The sequence below is a fragment of the Ixodes scapularis genome, unplaced genomic scaffold, assembly GCF_016920785.2.
Source record: "Ixodes scapularis isolate PalLabHiFi unplaced genomic scaffold, ASM1692078v2 PGA_scaffold13__105_contigs__length_92229423, whole genome shotgun sequence".
Lineage (NCBI taxonomy): Eukaryota > Metazoa > Arthropoda > Arachnida > Ixodida > Ixodidae > Ixodes > Ixodes scapularis.
In genome coordinates this window covers 48,556,106-48,580,631 of record NW_024609839.1, presented here as the reverse complement: position 1 = coordinate 48,580,631, position 24,526 = coordinate 48,556,106, and the positions used below count along the sequence as shown (strand labels likewise).

The 24,526-nt window shown below is 46.8% G+C and overlaps 1 protein-coding gene across 2 annotated transcripts in view; it reads right to left on the bottom strand.

Annotated features, from left to right (window-relative positions):
• LOC8036065 (transient-receptor-potential-like protein) overlaps nt 1-24,526 on the bottom strand; it is a 51,166-nt gene that overhangs the window by 12,989 nt on the left and 13,651 nt on the right. Inside the window, exons 2-7 of one of the 2 annotated variants that reach the window (XM_040213386.3) lie at nt 7,999-8,061; nt 6,159-6,335; nt 4,723-4,969; nt 3,734-3,901; nt 2,861-3,037; nt 1,985-2,155 (exon numbers count right to left, since the gene is read on the bottom strand). In XM_040213386.3, coding sequence (XP_040069320.1) covers nt 1,985-2,155; nt 2,861-3,037; nt 3,734-3,901; nt 4,723-4,969; nt 6,159-6,335; nt 7,999-8,039 — 981 coding nt within the window. In that variant the 5' untranslated portion in view covers nt 8,040-8,061. The remainder of the gene's footprint in view (nt 1-1,984; nt 2,156-2,860; nt 3,038-3,733; nt 3,902-4,722; nt 4,970-6,158; nt 6,336-7,998; nt 8,062-24,526) is intronic. The other variant, XM_042289888.1, reaches the window with a different exon arrangement.

Below are 24,526 nucleotides of genomic sequence, written 5' to 3'. Positions count from 1 at the left end.
GAGACCGACCATGACGCTTCACCACGCTGCTCAGTGCCATACGGAGCAGGAGCGCAAGTTCGTCTGCTTCTTGCTCAGGGGTTGCACTGACGTTAGAACGCCGAGCTTTGATTGGTTCCCGTTGGAAGAATAGTGGATAGACCTGAGGGCAGCTGGCATTGAGGTCTACCCACTGTCCCTCCATCAGAGCCAATGAGTGCTCGGCGTTCTGACGTCAGTGCAACCCCTGAGCAAGAAGCAGACGAACTTGCACTCCGCATATATTTTTTGTCTAGCATATTTTCAGCATCGTCATTCGCTACGTAGATTACAGCGATTGACTTTCCCGACTGCTTTGGGGGGAAAGCAGGCACTCTAATTTTTTTCAATAGTGAGAAACGCGGGGCGCGCGGCGTCGATTCTTGAGTTCTTTGTATACGCGGAGAGCAAGTCGTCTGCTTCTTGCACAGGGGTTGCGATGATGTCAGAGCGCCAAGCTCTCATTGGCCGATTGAAAAAAAAAAAAAAAAAAGATATACTGGGTAGTCTTTAAGACACTTAGCATTGCGGTCTGCCCACTAGTTTTTTCGATCAACCAATAAGAAATCGGCGTAGTTATGACGTCACCGTAACTAACGTGCAAGAAGCAGACGACTTGCTCTCCGCATTGTCGTTTCGCAGCCAATGAGAATAGCGGCATTAGGCTGCAGACTTGTACGGTACTCACTACGAGTAATCAAATTACTCGTGACCGATTACTTTTATTAGTAATTTCGTAATCATTTCAATACATTTATTATGAAGTATAATCACAAGAGTAATCGAATTACTTTTGGAAGTACTAAAATTACTCGTGACCTCTACTATTTTTCCCTCCCCTTCTTCTAATGGCGCCCTCTGTTTGTACAAGTTTCCTACCAGGAAATCCTCGAAAAAACTCTGACAGGAGGACGGTGTACCGAAATTGGTGGATTAAGGATAAGTAGCTTGTAATTCGGTTATTCTGATCCAATATTAGAGAGTTTTAGAGAACCGTTTTTTGCACGACCAATACCGTACGATGTGCCCTTCGGTACGCACTGCCCGTATGCGAGTCTTCTTTGGTAGCGCATGTGCAGTTCGTACCGGAGGGCCCATTGTACCGTATCGGATGTGCCAACACGGTTCCCTAAAACTCTATGTTGTACAGTTTGAAAGAACCGTTCTCAAACTGGGAGAAAAGTCTGTCGCTTTTTAAAATTTGAAGTACTGTAATCGGAAATGTAACGGTCACTTTTTCAGGTTACGGCCATTTACTTTTCTTCGGCAGTAATCAAGTAATCTAATAGAATGCTTTTTAACCGACGGTAGTCGTCGTTGTGATCGATTACTTTTCTGGGGTAACGTGTTAGTAACTGTAACGAGTAACTTTTAGTAACGTGTGACGAGTTATGCGTTAGTAACTGTGACGAGTAACTGGTTTATCCGATAACAAAGTCGAAGAGCGAATCAAGAAGCATAAGGAATGAACAAAATGAGCCACGCCTAGTGTTTGCTAAGCTCTCGGTGGCTACAAAAATAGTTAAGCAGAACGGATTCCCCAACAATTTTGTTTTTGCGTTTGTTGTTGAATATTTTATTAAGAAAACGAGTAACAAATTCTAGACACAGTGAGAGACGGGAGAAGATATTCACTTCCAATGGTTAAATTAAGAATTCGCAAGCTGGCTTTGTACCGTAGTTTATAACGGAATGTTCATTTGCTCTTGATAGGCGCAAACCTCTGCTTTTAAAATATCGTGCTCACAACTCGTGTTTCGTATACGTTATTCCAGGTTTCGACTTGCTTCGGAGGATGACTCTTGTAATAGAGCTAATCTAACGCCAGACAGGTATTCTCTTGGTGAGTGATTCTTCTCTGGTATATAACGTCTACATCCCACCATAGAGTCCACAGGTTAAGCAAAAGACCGGCGGACTAAATGACCCACGGGTTCACGTGTCCGTGTAAGCCAAACACTCCAACCTTCTTCTGTTGGTGTTCGATGGCAAGTTCCAGCCTGGCCATGGACAGGACGTCGTCTTCTTCGACATCCCTGATCCTCATGTCGTGGTTCATGATGCACGCCAGTTCCGCGGACGTCCGAATGTGGTCCAGAAGCGACGTGGCGAACTCCTGACACTGGCGTTGCAACTTCTGCAATTACCCGTGCGAGTGAGTGCAAGAAGCCACGCTTTAAAAGCTAGTCTGGCCACCATGGGTGAACATCGCTTTGTTAGAGTACAAACCAGCCTGGCAACCGCGGGCACGCTTTAGCGAGGCTTCAACATTTAAAGGAGAGGGGTGTGAATGTTTCTAGCAAGGTGGCGCAAGCTACCGCCTAACATAAAGGACATAGCCAATGCCATTTATCCTTCCATCCAACCAGACCTGACCATTCGACGATCTACCCATGAAAGCAGTACGATGGCGGCACCCAGTAGCCGTGCTTGAAAGCGTCTTTCGCAAAAGGCGCATTTCGTAAGGCACCGCCACCAATAATTTAACCTGCTTCCTTCCAACTGTCGTATGTCTAAAATGGCTTAGTAAAAATTAGATCGTAAAGGCCTTACTTTGTAAGGAAAGCATGCATGAAAAGCAGCTGCATCTTGAGAAACCCGCCCTTTGGCAGACCTTTTGCGCAACGTACCAATGAGATGAATAAGGAATATTTGGTTGATCGAGTAAATTAGTCAATGACCCCATTGCTGATCGATTGGGTTCAGCGCTCGTTCATTGATTGATAATAGTATCTGCTAGTTTACTGCTCCAAAAGCAGAACGATGCCATTTTGAGCGTGTATGTGGTGCACAACGTCTTAGTAGTCATCCAGAAGATGCCAAGTTGCAGTTGCTCACTAACCTTATACTCGACTTTGAATTCGTTCTCGACGTAGCTGAGCCGCTTGAGCTCAAGGCTGAGCTCGAACGCAGTGAGGATTGGGTCCACACTGGACAGGCAGATGAGCGATGGCGAGGAGAGTGCCCGGTAGGCGTTGATGCGTGACCGAGAGTGGCGGAGGCAGTCTTCCCGCACCTCCTGCGTCATTCATGCACACCAGCAAAAAATATCCCGTTGAGGACCCAAATACAACTTCTTGGTGGCGAGAGCTGCTTTTCGCGATTTTTCCCATCGAATTCCATCTGCGTTTCATGAACGTCGTGGCCCGCTAAATTTGCGGCAAAACTTATCCCTTTACATTTAGCCAAAAGATGTATTCGCTAGCTCTTGCAGAAAATATTTCCGCTATATTCAGCGGAAATTTAGTGCCATTCGACATCATGGTAGAAAAACGGCGCCACAGTGTCATTTAACCTCATGGCGTCAGGTGACGTCAAAGTGTCGCATGAGCATCGTTCGCTAAATTTACACAAGGCAGTGGAACTGTGAGCAGCGCTTCGGTTATTGTCGCAGCAGTTCATTTACAGGACACGGCAAGGGACCGGGGAAGCTTTTACCAGCCCCTTTTACAGCTTCGCATTTCGTCCGTCAGGTCGATTAAACTTCGTTTTACACGGCACAAATACATGATCTCGAATCTTCGGTCTGCGTGGTACGTCTGTGGCGACCTCACTAATCAAGTAACGTTACTACCGATGTAGAAGCATTAATTTTATCGTGACCACATTAGGCATTTGTAGCCCTTGTAATGGTCAATCCAAGCGGGTGCGGTCACTGAAGAACTGACGGTGGGGAAAAGCTGGAAATCCTCCGAAGCGAAATGAAATGAAATACCTGAACGCACTGGTCACAGCCACAGCGGACGTCGTGCGGCATGGGAAGCGTGGCTCCGCGGTCCAGCAAGAGTTTGAGGATCTCGTAGTTGTTCCGATGAGCGGCCAAGATGAGCGGAGTGATCTCCGGGTTAAACGTTGTTGTGGTCGCATTCACCTTCTCCCAATTCTGAAAAAATACCGCAACAAAGAGAATACACCCTCTGCGCTAAACGTGGCTGAACACACTCCATACCTTGCTGACGCCATGTCGCTTCCAGTTAAAGTCATTTTGGCGTCATCTAAGGTAGCCATAATTACAGTAAAAGCCAACTAATTGCTTAGATGGCCTAATTGTCGGCAATAGTGAATGCTATAGGATCACATGAAAAATTGTAATAACAGGAAACACCTTAATTGTTTGGTGTGTTCCGGCGTCTCGTGAGATTCGAGCACGTAATACTGGCCAGTAAAGACTCCTAAAAACGGTGGACTTATGTCTGAACATGAAACCAGGACGAGTTACTCATCCATGGTATCCAAATTTTGTGAGTCTGCGAGCAAATCCTGACAATGGCGGTACCGACAGAAAGAACGAGAAAGAAAGCGACTCCAAAATTGAGAAGAAATAAAAATAAAAAAAAGAAAGCTGCTAATATTTTGAACGTGCTCGTTTTGCCGCGACAAGTTGAAGTTGTTCTAGTAGTAGTAAACTTTATTTGTTTTCATAGATTTCGCGACGCCCGTGATTTTCTGCAAAATAAAGCTAAAAAAAACCAACTGGGCACAGGCTTTGCAAGGTAATTTTTTGCCGCTTCTTCGCGTCCATAAAGCGTCGCCATCAATACGGATGTTCGCGTCTATGCCCCGCAAGTTCTGATCAGTCTACCATCCCTTCTCATGCCTTTCAACTTCTTCAAGCAGCTGAGACGGTAGACCTTTACCTTAGGGTTATTATGTAAACTATACGTTCTTCGAACCGAGTTTCAACTTGGGTCCCGCACGACTCACGTAAGGTTCCCCTTCAACGTGTGTGGCCTCCTCGTGGTCCAGGAGAAGTTCTACGGCTTCGACGTACTCGGCGTTGATGGCGTGCAGCAGACTGTCTTGCACCTCCACGTGGGCCTCGAGCAGCGTCTCGAGGAGCGGCAGGTTCTCGTTCTCGATGGCCATGTGGACCGCCGTCCGGCCCAGCGAGTCCGCGCAGTTCATGTCCAGCTCAATGCTGTGGCCCTTGAGCTTGGAAATGTCCGCGATCCTGGGTACGTCGTTTGCGATAGGTTTTTTTCTTTTTTTCAGAGGAATCGGATAGGGAACGCGGACAAACTGCAGTGTTGGTTGCAACGCGTTACAAGTAACGATGGTACTGGCAATGCATTATGCCGCAGTTCCAGTCTTCGTACGTCATACAAAAGCAGACATGACGCTGCAGATATGACGACGGACATGTCTTAAGCATGTTTACTTGACACATGATCGCAGAAAGTTTTTGTATTACCAATGTGACCGTCATAGAAAGAAGAGACGTGCTTTAGAAAGTGTCTACAGTCTGTCTTTTAAACCGTCATGCGAATGTCAATAAAAAGTAACCGATTACGACTACAGTTACTCTTGGTTAAAAATATTCAAGTAGATTACTTGATTACTCGAGAAAGAAGTGTTTTGCGGCTACTTAAAAAAAAGAAAAAGTAACCGTCAATTTTGCGATTACTTCACATTTTCAAAACGACCAATTGTTCTGTCGAGTCGAAAAAAAAATACCGGGTCTTTGTTGTACTGTTTATTATTGGATGAAAATCACCGAATTCTAAACAACTTGGATGGATGGATGTTAGATGGATGTTAATGGCCATGCCCTTTCTAACAGGCGGTAGCTTGCGCCACCTAGCCAAAGTTATCTTCTTAATTCACCAATGTTGGCAAACCATACTCCTGTCGGAGAATTGGTTCGAAGATTCCGTGGTTGGAAATTTGTACAAATGAAGGGCGTTATTATAGGAAGGGGAGGAACAAATAGTAACTACAAGTAACTTTAGTACAGTCACGAGTAATAAAGAATACTCTTGTGATTGTTTTCTAACAAGTGTATTCAAATGATTGCAAAATTACTTCAAAAGGTAACCGATTACAAGTAATTTTATTACCTGTAACGAGTAACGTACAAGTCGGCTTTTGTATGATGTATTAGCTGTGGAACTGAGGCTTCAAACTGGTGATCGCTGCGGGATAAAATGTACGATTTTGGCACAAAGAGAGAGAGGCGCTATGGGTCAGATTAGGATGGTAAACCTCACGAAATAGACAAAGGCGAGATATTCTACAGCGCAATGAAAGGTCAAGTAAGCGTGCCACCCTTTTAGGCCTTCCCATTTTCGCGTAGCAGTCTGAGGTCTGGAAGTGGGCACTCGCGTAGAAAGGAATGCCCGACGGAATAAAATGCGGCGTACCTCTTGACAGTAGGAATGTCGCCGTGTTCAGCGGCGAGAAGGTACTTCTTCTCCAGAGGATGCAGCTTTCTGCCTCCCGGTCCGTGCTTGAGGGAGCGCACCTTGGACGTGAAGTGGAACATGGTCGGAGCCTTCTCGTCTTCGCTGATGATGGACATGTTCGAGTCCCTGTGTTTGCTGCAATGAGAAGTTCGTCCGAGCTTCTGGCACCGATGGTACTCGGACAATCGTTCGCAACTTCGGCATCCATCGATTCGCAATAAAATTACCTGTGCGATACGAAGATATAAAGGCCGTTTTACGGGCACGAGATATCAACTCGGCACTTGGCCATTGGAGTGCGCTGGTTGGGGGATTTTTTAAAAGACATCGTGCCGAAAGTCTTTTAACTACTTCAAAAGCAGGGGTATTATACCTATGTTTACTATCCCCGTTTTACCGGCCCTTACATGGCCTTCAGAACGAACTCCTTCAATGAGTCGGTATATCAGCTCGCGATCTCGACTCTGCAAGTCTCCGCCCGCAAAAACGGGAGTATTACTGGAACTTACGATCCCCTTTAGAAGATCAGTGAACCGGTGCACGCCTACTGGCACGTGCAAGGGTAGAGATCGCCAGTTTATTGGCCGCTTTGTTAAAGGAGTTCGTCCTGATAGCCATCCATCATCTCAGATGCCTAAATAACAGGGAGAAACCCCAAATAAAATGCAGCGCCCCAAAGAAAATCGTAAAACATCAAAAACAATTGTAATGCCGGATTTTCTTGACAGATTTACATAAACTTACGTGTCGGTCGATTAGCGTATTTTTTTTTACTACTGTATTAGATGGTGAAAATAACTCCAGAGGGTCGCGTTAACTTTATATAATAAGTTAGTATCATTTTGAAAATATACTTCATATTGCAATGTTCTGCGTATTTTTCCTTAATATGTCAACGTCGAATTTCAAGCATTAAAAGTTAATACGTGGGACGTTGATAGGAGACGTATAAAGTTGAAACATATTAATTACTGCAATACTTCGAAACCGCAACTAACCAAAAAAGCCCAAAAAAGACACATTGCGCATATACGATTCAAATTGACAACGCGTTGCAGAATATACCGAAGCAGGTGACACGGTTCTGCCGTCCCTACTGTCAAAGGTCCCACGACAAGTGTAAACACCAATACATATAGAATTACGTAGATTTCTTGTTCTCATTGTTGCTTAATTGTATTAAAGGCTTTATCTCATCAGGGCGACAACAAACAAACATTCCTCGCAGATATATCAATTCAGGACATCTGGTTACAGAAAACTTGCTGCTAGCACTTCAGCTTCAACACCTGCAGCTTCTAAAGATCATGTTAGTGAACAAGCAGAGATGCCGCCAGCGTTTCTTGTAGCGTCTGGTAACGAGGGCGCGTCTGGCGCCTTGCGACCTACTCTCGTCAAGTTTCGGCGTACTTGCCGCTTGGGCAAATACGCCGAAGCGGCGACGTCAAGACATCCGCTCATGACGTCATCCACTATTCGGCGTACTTGCCGCTCGGGCAAGTACGCTGAAGCGGCGACGTCAAGACATGCGCTCATGACGTCATCCACTATTCGGCCTACTTGCCGCTCGGGCAAGTAAGCCGAAGCGGCGACGTCATGACCTGCGCTCATGACATCATCCACTATTTGGCGTACTTTCCGCTTGGGGGTGAGCCGGGGATCCACTAAAGACGACGTCATGAGCGCAGGTGTTATGTTCTAGGTGTTGTGGAATGATATATGGCTCATCAGGCACTCTGGTCTCAATTTTTTTTTTTTTTTTTTTTGTTTGGTTGAGTAGACAAAGGAAACAACTCACGGCTGTCCGTGCTTCCGGTGATGGCCGTTGACGGCAGCCATTTTTTTTTCGACGCGCGTGCGCCTGCAGAGAAAAGTTGACGAAGTCATTTACAATCGAAGATAAAGCATGGGGAATGAGCAACTCGCATCCGTCTTAATTACGATCGTATTGGCACATGACAATGGCAATCAGATCCACTTACTACCGCCCCCAACTGAACGTATGTTGAAGCAACCATATAGTCGCTATAAAAGCCCATAATAAGCGCAGGTTCCAGCTTCTCGCGTTTGCGATTCGTTATTTGGAGTTCTTGTCGAGAAAATAGCGGTCCCACTGGCTGCGGAAAAATAATAAATGATAATAAAATCCGATAATACGATTACCCTCCTTTTGTGTCAGTGTCATGTCAAAACATTCGACATGTCTCGATGAAGATTAAACGTTATAGAAACGTCTTAATTCTTGCGGTGCTTTTTTTTTTTTTTACTTTTAGTAAAGTTTAGTTGTCAGTCAGAGCTCCGTTTGTGCTGCTCGTCCTTTTTCCGTCTTCGCGGTGTTTTTAGTTTCTTAACCAATAAACAACTCGCCCCAATTTCTACCAGTATACACTATATTTTGTTCACCCTTAAACTGAGACTAGAAGCTCCGCCCTCAGCGCGAGCTTTCTGCCATTGCTAACACAAGTGTGAACGCGCAGGCACGCGCAACCAAAGCATTGCGGAAGCCAGCGAGCTCGCGCTGAAGGCGGAGCTTCAAGTCTCAGCATTTAGGTGAACCTAGTATAGAAAGGCTTTCCGGCATAACCAAGATCATAAAGAACTGCTTTTCGTGCTCTTCTTTCAAGGTTAAGAACCACGAAGAACGAATCAGAAAGCAAGAACCTGTAGTATAATCGGCTACGCCCGCGGTTTCTTTAGTTGTTATCGACAATAATAATAAATCAGTCGATTTAAAAACACGCACACACACACAGACACACACACACACACGCACGCACGCACGCACGCACACACACACACACACACACACACACACACACATACACACACAAGACGCCTGCTTCGTCTCTTTTTTGCTGACCGCGCCAATTGATGTCCGAACTCCTTCTATATGCGGCTCTAACCTTTCCAAATAAAAGCGGTATGTACCTAGCGGGAAGGCCGTAGAATTGTCTCGGCGGCATCACCCACATTATCAACTGGGTTTCCATATAGGGTGCATTCACCCTACAGAAATCTACAGTAGACGTCAAACGCCACCAAAACCGTATCGGGAACCGGGAGATAATCCGGAATCGAAGCGTGCCAACGCGAAGTTCATCAAATGTCTTCCTTTCGCAGCGCGCAGAAACACTGACTGATTTCAACTCGCGATATCAAGTTTCCGTGTGACGACACGCGAATGGCTGCCGACAAAGCAGGAAGATAAGTTTGCATGAATCACCGCGTACTCGTAGATGAGATTTCGCGTTTATTACGTGCGGTATTGGCGGCTCCAGCGAAATCGACGTCACCGAGGGGCCAGAACAGGAAGCTTTGGCGCGAGCTAGAAGGCGCTTTGCAGCCTTTTAGAGTGAATCAAATATCAGAGTTTTTTGGAACCGTTTTTGCACAAACGACACGATACGATCGTATGGGCTACGGATGCGCGGGTTCACTGCTGTCTAACCGTTGACCTGTCGTAAGCTGTGATCGCGTGGTCAAAGCGACTGACTTTAGAAGCGTCTCGGCTTGTTTATACAACGGCCGTTTCGCTGCGGGAAGAGGCATGCTGAAGCTCCAAACGTGAATGAATGCATTCGTGATTGTGCCTGGAAAAAATGTCATGGTGGCGGGGAGAAGATCAAGTTGAATTCACGACAAGTAAAAAAAAAAAAAAAAAAAAAAAAAAAACACACACACGAAACGTGAACAAGGCCCCAACGCTTTCTTGGAGTCATATTGTTCGTTTGCCTCGGTTTGCGGGGATGGGCTCAGTTGGTTGAAGCGTCGCTCTCCTATTTCGATGTAGGTGCCGACGACACGGGTTCATACCCTATCCGATGACCCAGCCGTTCGTGGTTAGGGTGTCCGGAATTTGCAGCGAGGAGCGAAGATGAGTTACGTCGGCTTTGTGGAAACGAAGTTGGCGTAGCACATTCACTTCATCCATCGACGCGAGGTCGAACCTCCCTAGTCTCGACGTCAACGATCTCATCCTTTTTGGGGTAGAAAACTCAAAGAAAAGTACTTTTTTAAGTTTTTCGCCCTGAATAATGCCAACTCGAACTCATCGTCCAAAAGTTGTAGTGTCATGATTGTTGCGAAGATGGTCTGCTCCTTTAGCGGACGAACTGTTCTGTCACGGTTGGGACGCCGCCGCCACATTTAGCGCTCCCATTCTAGAAAAGCGAGACAAAATATGGTTAGGTCCAGAAATTCGGCCTCAGGCTATTTCTGAAAAGGGAAATGTTTTTCCTTTAGTTCTGTGAAATTACCAAACGCTCCGCGCCCCCCCCCCCCCCCCCCCCCTCGCTCCAAGAAACAACAACAAAGAGAGGGATTTGCTATCTGCACATCATCAACCTTGGGGTCACGTGACACTCCAGTGACGCTACATCTCCACGTCAAGCATCTCTGCCGGCGAGGCCCACGCGACGTTCCCTTCGCGTTCCGTGCTCCCGATTCGAGGTACCGATCGTTTGGTTTATCGACGGCGCTTTATTCCGGTTCCCTAACACTCTCTATTTAGAGCGCGCCGGGCTATCAGAAACGAAGCCTTGAAAGTAAGTTAAAACACGTGATGAAAGAAATCGCCATTACGACACCTACACCGGTACTCCCCAAGAGCGACCAACGTTAAAAGGGATCTCCGGCCAAATTTTTATGATCGCTGATTTGCCTCAACATAGGTTAAACACATTACAAGACACCGGCTGAACGGTATTTTTTTTATTTTGATCCTCATCGTTTTTGAGACTGCAGGCCCTACTGGGCCACACTGAAAACGTAATGACAGATGATTCAATGTTTGGGGTGTCGCGAACCGGTCGAGGTTCGAATTCGACCAGGTTCGACTTTTCCAAACTTCTTGTGAAAAGTTCGACAAAGTTCGAATAAGGTTCGACTGCTATGCGCATGCGCGACAGGCTGGCCAGTTGGCTTCGGATTGGATGGTGATGGCTAAGGGATGAATTAAGGGCAGCAATGATTGGTTATGTCAGTTAATACAGTACAAAAAATTAAGTTAGTAACTTCTTCAGTGATCAGAACTAGTTTATTTTAATTGCAACTGTTCATAAAATTATAATAACCATTTGCATAAAAAAAAAATCTCTAAACCTAGACAAGCTTGTATCAAGGTCTGGCCACACTGTCCACAAATTCGAACCGGTCGAATCTGGTTAAAACTTCGAAGGTTCGACGAACCGGTTCGTACCCGAAAGTGCGACCTAAAAATTCGGTTCGACAAAAGTTCGCGACACCCCTATTCAATGTAGACATATTTTACAAGGCGCCGCCATCTTAAAATATCGTCACTTCCAGCATGGGCGAAAACATCGTTTTACCGTCGCCACGCCAATAGAATACATTTAGGATATAAGCGTAACCGTCACCCATTCTCGTTTTGTCTCCCCTTTATTTTTTATTACTTGCAGGTTGACATGCTTTAATATTTTTTGGTCGCCCATACTAAAGATAGATGCCTACCAGGTGGCTGGGGGCGAGAGTAAGCGAAAATGGAGTATATGGATAGCGCAACTTGTTCCCGACATGTGACAAGAAGTTTGATGACGTGAAATAAATAGTGTGAAAACCAGTGTTGCGCAAGTTCCTCCAAAACAGGAACAAAAGACTCGTTTCTTTTTTTTTCTCCTTAATAATGAAACGAGTTCCCACTACAAGTTCTAGGGATTTGAAAGGAACGCGTTCCCCTTATATTTCTAAGAGTGGAACGTGTCGTTGCGTTAAAGTTACACGTGCGTACTTTAATAAAATAAAGCGAGCAAGTGAAAATGTGCCCATCAATCTACGCGTCGAATCGTCTTGATCGCATTTGTTCCAGTTTGTTTTCGACTATCTCTTGGACACTTCCCGATCCCTTGAAATAGCCGATGATGAAAAAAAGCCTAAACGCCCACAAAATATTCCTGACCAGCAACTTGCTATAGCCGCTTACAAAAAAAAAAAGAAAAAAAAAAAAAATATATATATATATGTATATATATATATATACATTAAAAAATCAGTGCAATGTTTCCCTCACATTAAATTGACAAGCAGAAAATGAATTACACGCATAATACAAACATAGCACTTAAGAAACGCGTAAATCTACGCGTAATAACAAACGCGTCGATACGGATAAGCCCAAAGAATCAACCACTCGAGCCGGTTTTATCAAGATATGGTAAAACCCCGAAACCCCGAATTAAAGTTGTCTTTGAATGGGAGAAGCCCAAGTTTCATTGAAAGATATTTTTATCCTCAGGCTTATCTTGTGTTGACAAGGGACATGACTCGCGCCGAAGTGTCCGCGAGGTTGCCGTTTTAGTCGGGAAACACACATCGTTTTCTCTTCTTATCGGCACCAAGACGTTGTGCAAGTATCCGACGCAGGCGCAAGTTCCCTAGAGGTTGGGGCATCCCACGGCCGTGTGCTTCTTTCTTAGCATAATCACCGATAAACGCCGATTATTTTATACGACATCAAGAACAGAATTCGAAAAACACCAAATCGGTGAAAACAAATAGAGCCCCCGAAAAAACCTCAAAATTAAAAAAAACAAAACAAACAAAAAACCAGACACCTGGTTCCGTACACATAGTGTATAGTGTAATCATATTTTCCTCCGAAGTAACGGCAAAATTGGGAGGCGTTAGTAAAAATTGACTAGTTGCAAATACGTTTCTCGAGGGTAGAGCGAACTTTCCCCAGATTCACAACTCCCACATTTGACAATACGGTGTGCAAGTTTGTCCGCTCTCTGTACACCTTGTGCGCTTGTTTACACCACCCCTCCCCCGAATATTCCCACGTGCTTTTGTTTCCCTCCGATCTCGACCAATGAGAGCGCGCAGAGTATGGAACGGCGTTGCTGGAACGCGCTCTTTTTAGGAGAAAAGAAAGACCGCCGCCGTTTATCTTGCATCGGTTAAAGGCCCACGACCAGACTCGAGATTCTGCAAGGCAGAATATCTTCCTCACCACGGGGGAGGAGGAGACGGGCAACGGTAGACAGGGTAGAAGGGGGGAGAGGAGGAAGCGAGGGAAAAGTGGAAGGCGCAAACTGGTTGTCGGTCTTTAAGCTGGAAAGGGAACTCGGGTTTTCACGGAAACGGAAAAAGGAAGCGCGTTTCTTTTTTTCGTCCAGTGAGGTAAAGTTTATTCTATTTCTAAGGGGGAAACTCTACTACGTATAAAAAGAGTGTATTATATATATATATATAAATTTTTTTGATCTTACTAAATTTGGGAAGTAGCAAAATACAAAAGTAAGGTATATGTAACGATGCGTTCCATTTTTTTTTAAATTGTAATGGGAACGAGTTCCTTTCTCACAGATGGAACTTGTAACGAGAACACGTTTCGAAAATCAGAAGGAACGTGGAACGAGTTTCTGTTCCTCTTTTTGAGGAACGTGTATCACACTGCGCGAGCACGACTGCCTCGTCAGCGCGCGTCCATTGCGCCCTCTTTATGTTGCCCGTTGATTGGTGTTCCCGTTACATGTTGCCCGTTAATTGGCGTTGCGATGCGCCAGAAACGCGTTTTGAAACGCTAACTCTCAGTATACACTGCGGTATTTCAACCGCAGCGCCCCCCGCGGCTAAGTTGAGAACTAAATCCATGGGGACAAGAACAGGAATTATTACTTGTTTCGTGTATTTTGATGCAGCACTCGGCTGACTAGTATCGGCTGAGGCTCGTGTTCATTCACTGAAGCACCGGTTCAGCACGAGTTCCATCTGAACGCTGCCGCAGTCTACTCGTGTCTATTCTTTGTGCCCGGTCGAGGGAGAGGACATATGAAGAATCCGGTCCACAGGTTTTCTGTTGGGAAAACACCCAGCTCTGTAGAAGACAAACTGGGCAAAGCGTTCCTTATAGCTTGATCTATACAGCGTGCCCCCCTCTTCCTCCCCCACACACGGCTTATATAAGGCACAATGTCCCGCGGTAAGTCGCCGTCGCGCCTCGACGTCACTGGGGCCCCCAGGATGATCTACGCTTCCGAGGAACGAACCTTCAGCTATTTTGGTGCCTAAAAGCAGCGTTCCCAGTCATCTTGAACTTCGTCTGAATTCGCAGGAGACGGTTTGCCGTCCCCCGCAAATGTTAAAAGAGGCCGCGACGGGGCAGAACGATATTAGAGAGTTTTAGAGAACCGTTTTTGTACATCCGTTACGGTATGGTGGGCCCTCCGGTACACGAACTGCGCATATGTCGTCTTCTGTGACAACGCATGCGCAGTTCGTACCGGAGGCCCCACCATACCGTACCGGATGTGTGCAAAAACGGTTAACCTAAAACTCTCTATTGCTCGAGCTTTCTGACACCCTATCATTATATAGAGCTCAGAGAGGGGCAATTTCGCAACGATAAGTTCGTCAAACGCACCGGCTCAACACAAAGCGCCAAAATGGCGGCGCCCACGTGAATATCGGGTAAAAGCGTTCCGTGTGGCTCGAGACGCAACACAGCCATGAGCGCTATACGGTGTGAAGCGTCGCGTATCAAAGATCCGTCGTCCATACCTTGACCTGCGGACGTTGAGCCAACCACAGGTACGGGAGTACTACGCCTCGAGTGTGCACCCAGTTCCGCACTGATAGGGTTGAGGCCGCGGGGGGCTCGGGAAATGGAATTAGAGGAAGCCGCAGATGGGAAACAAGCGACCTGGGCTTCGTCGGGGCTTCGTGCTTCTGCGCCAAGGACACCTGCACGGATTCTGTGTCGTCCGTCGCGGCTGCTGCATGCTGCTGCGTCCGTCTCAGTGTGTCACCGTGAATGTCGACCCGTTTCCTCTTGAACCGCGACCTTGAGGACGCGGTCTTGAGCCACCATCACGATTCTTGCGTACATCGTTCAAAAGACAGTGTTCGCTGGAGACATGGTGACAAAATTATAGTATGGACACGCATCATGCATTTTTGATGCATGTTTTGTCACATAATATATATACAAGCGCTTAGAGTAGCGGGTCCCTCAGCTCCGAACGGAGTAACTCGACTCGGAGTTTTCGGAGACGCTACTGAACGGCAAATACGCGCGGCTCTTCAGATGCTTCAATAAGCAGTATCCGCATCCTTGCCTGTGGCAGACGGTTTCCGTATAAAATGGAAGCAGGCGACGCCGAGCACGATCGCTTTTATTTGACGCCGCAGGTTGAAGAAGTCTCGACAAGGTCGTTAGAGAAAAAAGCGGGTGACTGTAGACATCAGCGCTGCTGTTCGAAGCTATCAAAAGCGATCGAGTCCTTCGCAGGGCTGCGCAAAGTCCGCATCCTGTTACGAAAGCCGACAAAAACGTCGTCAACAACCGCAAAATATGGAGCCCGCTGTACCTACGCCGCCGTGTACGATCATACGTTTGTTCTGCACATCTTTAGGAACTTTTGAGAAAATGTATTTGTATACACGAAGGAATTGGGTCGCGCTTGGCGATCAAGGCTTTGTCGGCTGAAGCGAGCGTCAGTCGACCCTTCATACTCGCATACATCCCGATGTAGCTACGCAAAACTAAACATTGTTCGGGATCATGTTCTGCGCGAGTGTCCAACCGCGCACCAGGGTTACATCCATGTATATCCTGCTCTGCTCTGTTGAGCACGAACAGGACTATCGTTGATAATCACCGAGTTCCCATGCAGCGGCGATCGAAACACGGCGCCAAATAAACGTTTACGTAGTTTGTTAGCATATCCAAAAAATGAAAGACGTTTACAAATCTCTGTAACGCGAAATTAGAGCGCAGCTCTTGAGGAGGAGAAGAGAAGGGTGTGGATGGGAGGGTATGCCCCCTCTCCTCCGTACAATTCAGTGGTGTTGAGTTCACGTGACGTCAGTTTTCCCGCTAAATCTAGCGGAGAAACTGAACGTGTTCATGGGTGACGTGACACGGAGTCATGTAACGTCGTTTTCACTGCTAAATTGAGCAGAAAAACTGGATTGGTGTTGAGGTCACTTGGCGCCCATTTTCCCGCTGTATCTAGCAAAGAAACTGAATTGGTTCATGGAGTGACGTGACACAATCATGTGATGCCATTTGCCTCGCTAAATTTAGCGGGAAAATTGACGTCACGTGACCTCAAGACCTATTCAGTTTCACCGCTAAATCTAGCGGAGAAACTGAATCTGTTAATGGGTGACGTGACAAGAACCTTTGACGTCATTTTCCCCGCAAACTTTAGCGGGAAAATTGACGTCACATGACGTCACATAACCGCCCCGCAAAATTTAGCGGGGCGGTTATGCCGACGCCAACGCCGCGAAAGCCGGAAACAGGCGCCTAAAAGCTGCGCTAAAAATATATTAAATAAAAACGCTAAATCATTTTTTGAAAAGAGCCTGAACTGGTAACGAAACCCGAACGCGTTACTAGTCTTACCTTGAGCACCTTTCATGAACAAAAGCGAACAAATCGCAGACCCCCACCGCAGCCAACGCAACTACTCCCGTTATTTATTTTTTTTTGCTTTCTTTTTTTTGCCCGTGGACAGTGTGCGGATTCGGTGCACGGGAACTTTACTCCGAGAATTCGAAGTTACGTTCACCGGAAGTCCGTTTCTTGTTCTCTCTCTCTCTCTAGAGCATGCGCAGTGCGTACCAGAGGGCCCGTCCTACCGTATCGGATGAGCAAGAACGGTTCCCTAAAACTCCCTGTGACTGCAGACCGTCTCTTTTATAATGAGTTAGCAGTGTGACCCTCGCTTTACGGCTGGTTCAGACATTTGCATTCTATTGGGAAGCCATGGGGGGGGGGGGGGGGGGGGACCCTTTTGATTAAGGTATACACCAACACACTGTTCCCAAACAAGCCCGCTTTGCGCACACCAAAGGTGCGCACTATGCCTGCGCAGAAGCCAAATTCGGGATGAGCGAAGCGTCTGCGCATGCGCAGTACCGACAGCAGCGCCACCGCTGCTGCGTGACGTCAGTGAGTTGACTTGGTCTATACATTTTTTATAACCTTCTTACGCCATCGTTCTTTCACCGCGAACTCAAAACCATTTTGACGATGTTATAAGTAGACTGTGCCCTTTCCTGTTTTACCCGAAAAACACCGACAAACATCGGCCGGTGATTGAAATACAAAATCGGCTAAAACCGAAAAAAAAAAAAATATTGGTTGAATACTGCCTGGTTTGGGCAGACGCGGGCATGTTTGTTAACACTGTTTTTGGTGCATAACATTTGGTGCGCTTTCTCACACGAAACAAATCTGGAGCGTCTGTTTTCTTGCAACACTCTTTGGAGAGCCAATTGCTGCAATATAAGGAGGGAGCTCAGCCAATGACGAGGCAGAAAGTGTGCCTTGATCTAAGAAAAAAGTCTAGTTTGTGGCACTGAACATGACGTTCATTATTCTCAGTGCCACAGCGCAAGCTGCATTTCGAGGTCTAAACGTTATTTCAGCCTCGTCAATCGCCGGGCTCCCTCCTTATAGGGGCACTAAACCACGCTCTGTAATATTCATTTATGCTCATAAATCCATCTATGGGCTCTAAGCATCCGGAGAAGCCCAACATTAATGTTCATGCGTGGCCGATTTTTTCCAATAAAATCGGGATCGGACGACGACGAAATGATCTGGATTCGGCAGATCCCCATCGAGCTCCAAATTCGAGGCCCAATATTCCCTATTCTGGCTCCAGGGATCTACTAAAAAGCAGCAGGGAGGTCAGTTCACAACGTCGTTGATCCGGGAGGCAGAACTCCCGGCGATATGGCGGTGGGTAGTCACTGGCTGAGGCAGCTGCGCCGGTCTTTCATGATTATTTTAATGCTGTGTGTTGTTTTTGTCCTGCTCTACCTTAGACAGAGAATGACTGTCTCCGTGACGATAGCCACGGAGCTGCGAAGTGCGTCCGGGGCAACCGTCCGGGCCCATAATGACGAAGGTTTGCTTCATCGGCCAACTATATAGGCCCAATATGTCTAACAGTCCTGCAGGCGATGCAAGTTTCCGTGCTCTCTTTTACACTGCCGTCCGGTAACATCCGCTGCAACCCTGGGCCATTCCGCGTGCAGTGTTACAACGCAAGAGGCCTCCTGAAGAAAGTGCCTGAAGTCTAAGCATATCTTGCCTGCAATCCAGTTGATGCCGTGAGCATATGCGAAACTTGGCGCGACTATGTTCCGGACCATGAAATATGTAGCCCCGAGTTTCGAAAGGATCGAAAAGGTCCGAGTGGTGGTGTTCTGGTCGCTGTAAAGCGTGATTTTTCTCCTGCACAACGTGCGGACTTCGAAACTGACAGTTCCGCGCTGGTTTGGATGGAACTAAACTGCCGAGGCGGAAAGCTTCTCCAAGGTTCTCTATACAGGTCGCCAAATGGTGGCTACAATATTTTTTTTCAGCTGTGTACAGTATTCCATCCAATTAATTACCGTGGGAGATGCTTTATCACATTCTCTAAACTGGTGATTATAACCTCCTCATCAATTGTAACTCCACGGACCCGACGCCTTCCAACGTGACTGAGGTCCGACTTCTGGACTGGATGCAGTATGCAAACCTAACCCAGGTCGTTCGTTATCCCACTCACATGCGCGGTAACGATCTGGGCCGTATCCTAGACCTAGATCTCTGCCGGAACCTGCCCCAAATTCTATCAGTGTCGGACAGTCCTGCGCTTTCGAACTCTGATCACATCGGAATCTTGCCCACGTGAAACTTTGGCTGCTCAGGAAAACGTTTTATCTCTATGCGAATCATTCGTCTTAGCAACGACGGACGGGAAACACCCAAGCGCTCTGTCGGTCTTGCCCCTTGGTTTCTCTGCACGGATTTTCTGACGGACCCATAGGACTTGTTCTACGATTTATTTTGGGATGCGTGCAGAAGCTCGGCCCACACCAAGATCACCTTGAAAAACAAGAAGTACAAACCATGGATATCTGGGTCAATTAAACAATTATCGAGCACGACCAGGCGTTTCTTCAAAAAGTGCTTTGAAGACACATGAGGCTGCACATTGAAGAGCTTAAAAATATTTCCATATGCCACTAAAAAAAATACAAATTTTCTATCCGAAATACTTTTGCGGCATAGCAAGTATATATAGCAAGAACGTGCCCTGGATTCTTTTTGGCAGTTCTACGGTGCCTTGCGAAGAAACGGTGTAGCAACCCAATTCCAGAAAGAAGGTACCTACATTGACAAAGTTTAGGGCCTGCCAAACTCATTTGGTGAGCACTTCAATGATATGGTTTACACGGTTAGCAACTCGATCCTCTCCTTCTCCTTTCGTTGACAGTCCTGCCTCTGAGCAGCAAACTTGCGCAGAGACTTCTCTTGTGCTTATTCCCCTACCCATAAGCGTGTGCACGTTGTTTCTGCCATCCCCAAGCTAAAGTCTGGTGCCTCACCTGGTCCTAATGACATTCCCTACCCCTGCAGAAAGCCTGTAATAGAGCCCTCTCGTCCCCACTGGCAGACTTCTACAACTACTCATTTTAAAGGGCATTCATCCCTGATGTTTGTAAACAAGCGCACGTGTTTCCCGTCCATAAAGGATTGGGAAAACCGCTGAGCACTCATGAAAGTTACCGTTCAATTAGACTTGCCGTATTCTCCGCAAAATATTTGAAATCCTAATTTGTAGTAAAATCTCCGAGCACCTTAAAATTAACATTATCATCTCTAATATTCAACATAGTTTCAGAAAAGTACGGAGTTGTGAGACCATGTTCTTTCTTTTGCACCACGATCTGAGTAGTGCTCTTGACAGGTACAAAGAAGCCGACATACCCTCTACAGATGTTCTTAGTGCCTTCGACAGTGTGATTCGCAATCTTATCCGTGCCAAGCTCCCAAGCTTCGGTAGCTCCGGATAAGATTTAAATCGGATCTTTAACTTCCTTACTGATCGCCATCAGCGACTCAGCTACCAAAGTTTGTTTGCCTAGTAGCACAAGGCCAAAGCGGGAGTGCCACAAGGTTCTGTGATAAAGCCTCTTTTTTTAAACCTCTATATCAACTATCTTAGGTCCGGCATTGAATCTAATACCTTTGTTATGCTGACGATCATGTATTCTACAGAATCATTCACTCCGCCAAGGACTAAGAGGTTCTGATGTCTGGCCTCCTCCAGATCCGTAAGTGGTCTAAACTCAGTGGACTGTCCCTTCATCGCAGCAGGCCTGTGTTCCTATGAATAAGCCGAAACTGAAATCTGGACGACTTTGTTTTTTATTTAGATATATTTAGATATATTTATGGTGCTCCCAAACGGCACATACACATCGTCTATACCAATAAAAAAATATGGTCACAACCTATTGAGCAATTATTGATCGTTAACGTTTTTTAAACGTTTCAAAGGGCATACATTGCCTGTTGAAATGTCCTTGAAGTGAAGATTTCTTAAAAAAAAAGAATTTTAAAGGGCATGAATTGTGTGAAAGGGCCATTGAAGAGGGTTGGGAGAACCGTGCAAAGGAAGTGTGTGTGTGTGTTTGTTAAGGGGGGATTGTGCCTTTTTTTAATGACCTACGGATAGACGCACACTACGGCGCAATAGTGCAAAAACTTGCCCAAACTTCTACGTTATAGCGGGTAAAGTTGCCGGTGTCTGATAAAGTAGGGGATTTTGTCGTGGTGCCTCAGGGGTTGTTCCTTGAGAAGGCCAGAGAGGCGACGGCGAAGAATTTCCGTCCCCTGTTGGGGTTTAATTAAAAAATAAAAAAAGGTTAAGCCGCGTGCTGTGCAGCTCTGTGGTGACATGGGCCTAGATTTGTTAAGTCTGCGTCGGCGGCAAAACGTCTTAGTGTGGAGGTGTTCTACACGGTAAAGACTCACAAGGAGTTGATACCATTGACAGGCATCGTCACCCAGAAAGGTTCCTGGCAGGTGCATGTGTCATTTTTTCTGATGTGCCACCTGTCGTCATTTAGGCTCGACGCATTTTGTTGTGCGCAACTCAGAGGCCTTAGTTGAATGCCTCCGGGTGTCACACGATGCAGGGTCATCTGCATCGTGTGACACCAGGTCACACGATGCAGATGACCCTGCATCGTGTGACCTGGTGTCGTTTGATGTGAAGGGTACGTTTTATTTCATTCCCCATTACAAGCTCATGCGTGCCATGGGAGAGCGCATTGACACTGCGGGTCGGTGGCCTTCTCGAGTTCCCCTGTGCTTGCGAGTGACCTCTTATTTGAGTTACTGCGTTTTTACCCCGTGTCCACCTTTGGTACATTCGAAAGCGAGATGTTTTTTCAGGAGAGCGGTAAATGTATTGGTGTCGAATGTTGTGCCTGTCCTCAGTGACATTTATTTATCGAAGTGCGATAAGAAAATTGCTGAGAGGTTTTTTGCATGGGTGGTCAAATGACTACTTGATTGTGCTGTAGTCCAATTAAAACTCAGAGGGTAAAAATGTGATTTTCTCGATGTTGCGTATGTTCACGGAATGTTCTCTGGGCCTAAAGTTTAAGTGTGAAACCCTGACTAAGGGTGCCCTACAGTTTTTGGATCTCAATCTTCAATGTGAGCCCTCCCATTTGTATTGGTCCTATGAACCTAGGTCTAAGAAGGGGCTCCTTATGTGGGACTTTGCACACTCCAAGCTTGTAAAGAGAGTCATTGCAGTGTCTTGTGTCTGCGCCGCCTTGTTGAAGTCGTGCCATCATACGTGTGGCGACAGCATTTTTATGCAGATCAAAAGGTTGTCCACTGCTGGTTTCCCTTTGGGAATTGTGGTGGGTGTTGAATCATTGGTCAAGGTGTTTAGAGGGCCGTTTTGTTCTGAGGCAAAACAAAGACCAACTTCAGGACCTGTGGTTTTGCCGTATGTTCACAAGGTGTCCCACGGTATTAATAAAGTTGCCAGTAGGTACGACGTACCAGTAGTGTTTTCGGCACCATTCAAGCTGTCGCGACTGTGTGCAGCTGTAATCGAGGTGGACGCCCGGGAGCACAATGTAAGGACAACCACCGCAACCGGTATGTTGCCTGCGTCTGTGGAGTGGTATACCTGATCCCCTTGTCCTGTGGCACAGTGTACGTTGGACAGACGGGGAGGTGCGTTAATGTCCGTGTGAGGGAACACTCTCTTCCCTTGCCCCCCTCCCCGTCTGGCCACCTCGAGGTCCACTGTGATAGATGCACACGTTCTCCACTATTTGATAATATTAAGATTTGAGCGCGACACAGTAGCAAGTCTGCCAGGGAAAATGACGAGGTTTTTTTATTGATAGCTATGCCGCGGGCATGTGTGTAAGCGCTATCTCCGCAGCCCTAGCGAGTGACGGGGTTGGTCTTATTGGGAAGTCGGGCAAGTACGCGGCGTGTGTCGGCGTGAGGGGGAAGGCGGGTGACGAGCTAAAGCAGAGTACTCGGTGGCACCTCGAGGAACCTCTCGTCGAGGTGCCACCGAGTACTGCCGGGAAGGCGGGTGATGAGTTACAGCGGCGTAGCTCAGGGCCGGTGGTGCGGCGTTGACGAGAACTTCCGGCTGGAGCGCTTGCTGAACGTCTTCCCTGACGACTCCGGCGATTGAGGGAGAAGCTGGGGTTGCGGCAGCAGGTAGGAGTTCCTTCAGTTCCTCCCAGACAACGTCCCAGTTAATCTCGCATATGTCCGGGGTGTTGCAGCTGTACGGCGAGAGGAAAGCGACGACGGGAAGTCGCTGGTAGTGGGAGGCCCGTGCTCGAAGGGTACGTTCGATGTTTCTGGCCTCAACGACGAAACCGTCGACGGTGGTAGGCGGGGTTCTGTCCAAAACTTGTGCCCAAAACAAGACAAAAAAATCGAGCGTCACAAGCGCCGATGGCGGCGTAACAGCACGATCGAGCGCTGGGGCGAGACTGACCTGTACGGCGCGGCGCAACTTCTTTTAAGCCTTCTCTGGGAGCCTATAGAATATTCTGCCTCGATCCTCCTCGAACTACACATTCGAAACATGAATCGTCTAGACGGTTCTCCGATTTTCTCGGACCTTCTATTTTCATAAAGAAAGATAAAACGACACGCACTACCCATGGAATCGAACACAAGCCACCTGCGTATGAGCCAACATTTAAGCAAGGTTAGAATTTAAGCAACGCGGTGCGGGTAGACTGGCGTCGGGAGCGCATGGTGAAACACCGAATCAGGGGGTACAAAGCGATATGGGATGGTCATAGTTTGAGGGCAGGGAAGCTAGTAGTAACATAAGATTTGAAGAGAGACTAAGGGACATGAAGGAGGAACGATGGGCACGGAGAGGTTTTGGCTATTTGTGCATAAAAAGCGTCAATGCAAAGCGGAGAAAGCGAACAAGAAAACTCAGGTCAACGTTTTTGGGCAATATAAGCTCGCGCAGATCACAAAAATAAAGTTAAGAAGTAGGTTAAAGCAGCCGAGAGGGAAATAAGGGAAGCGAGGTGCAGACTATCGACTCTGGAGACGAAAATGTAAGATGAATATTGCTATAAAAAGAAAAAAAGAAGAATCTATGACAATTCAAGGTGAAGCTCGCTGTTTGAGGACAAGACAGGGACGCTACGAACTAGGGTGTGTAGAGCGAAATATCAGGACATAGATGCGGTGTATTAGGAATTTTTGAACATATGTTGTACAAACTTTTTTCCCCGTTGATTGTTAGTTATGAGAGTGTTAGTTACTAAACATTATGAAAGCCATGTGTAATGATGGTTTACAAGTCTTTTGTACCCCACACCTGCAAGGGCCTATCAAAAGGCCTGCAGTATGTAATAAATAAATAAATAAAGGGGAGGAAGAGAGGACAGCTCAACACTTAATACTTTACTGGAAAAGGCAGTTGTTTAAATCTATGCTGATTTAGTGAATGCGTTGGACTTTAAAGACAGCGATGGAAAAATGGACGCCGAGAAAGCGATCACCAAGCACAAGTTATCGGAGTGGTGGCGTAAGTCGAGGAGACGATGAAGCTTCGTGTAGTACGGTAGATAAAGGCTTGTGCCTAGAAGCGATATGAGATTTTCTTCCTCCTCTCCATTGATTACGCATTTAATCGGAGATTAGGTAGGCGTTTGGCGCATGCGTGACGCCGCCATAACTTCAGTTCACGGCAGGCAGACGGTCGTACGTGCGAGGGCTCGTGCCGTCTCGTGCTCCACAAACGCAGAGCCCCAGAAAGGTTATTGGACGTGCAGTAAAGTTCTCTAGATGCATTGTGGCAGCGGTGGCGTACTCGAACAGGCGGGTGAGATCGGTCTATTTGAATTAGAAGCCACGTCGCGCCGGTTCAAACACTACACGGTATTCTAGTACATTAGCTGCATTCGATTTACCTGAACCTCCTACGCCGGCGCAGAAAAGTGCAGGGCGGTGTACTTGCGGCCGTATCTCCATACACATACTGGAAGTAGACTGC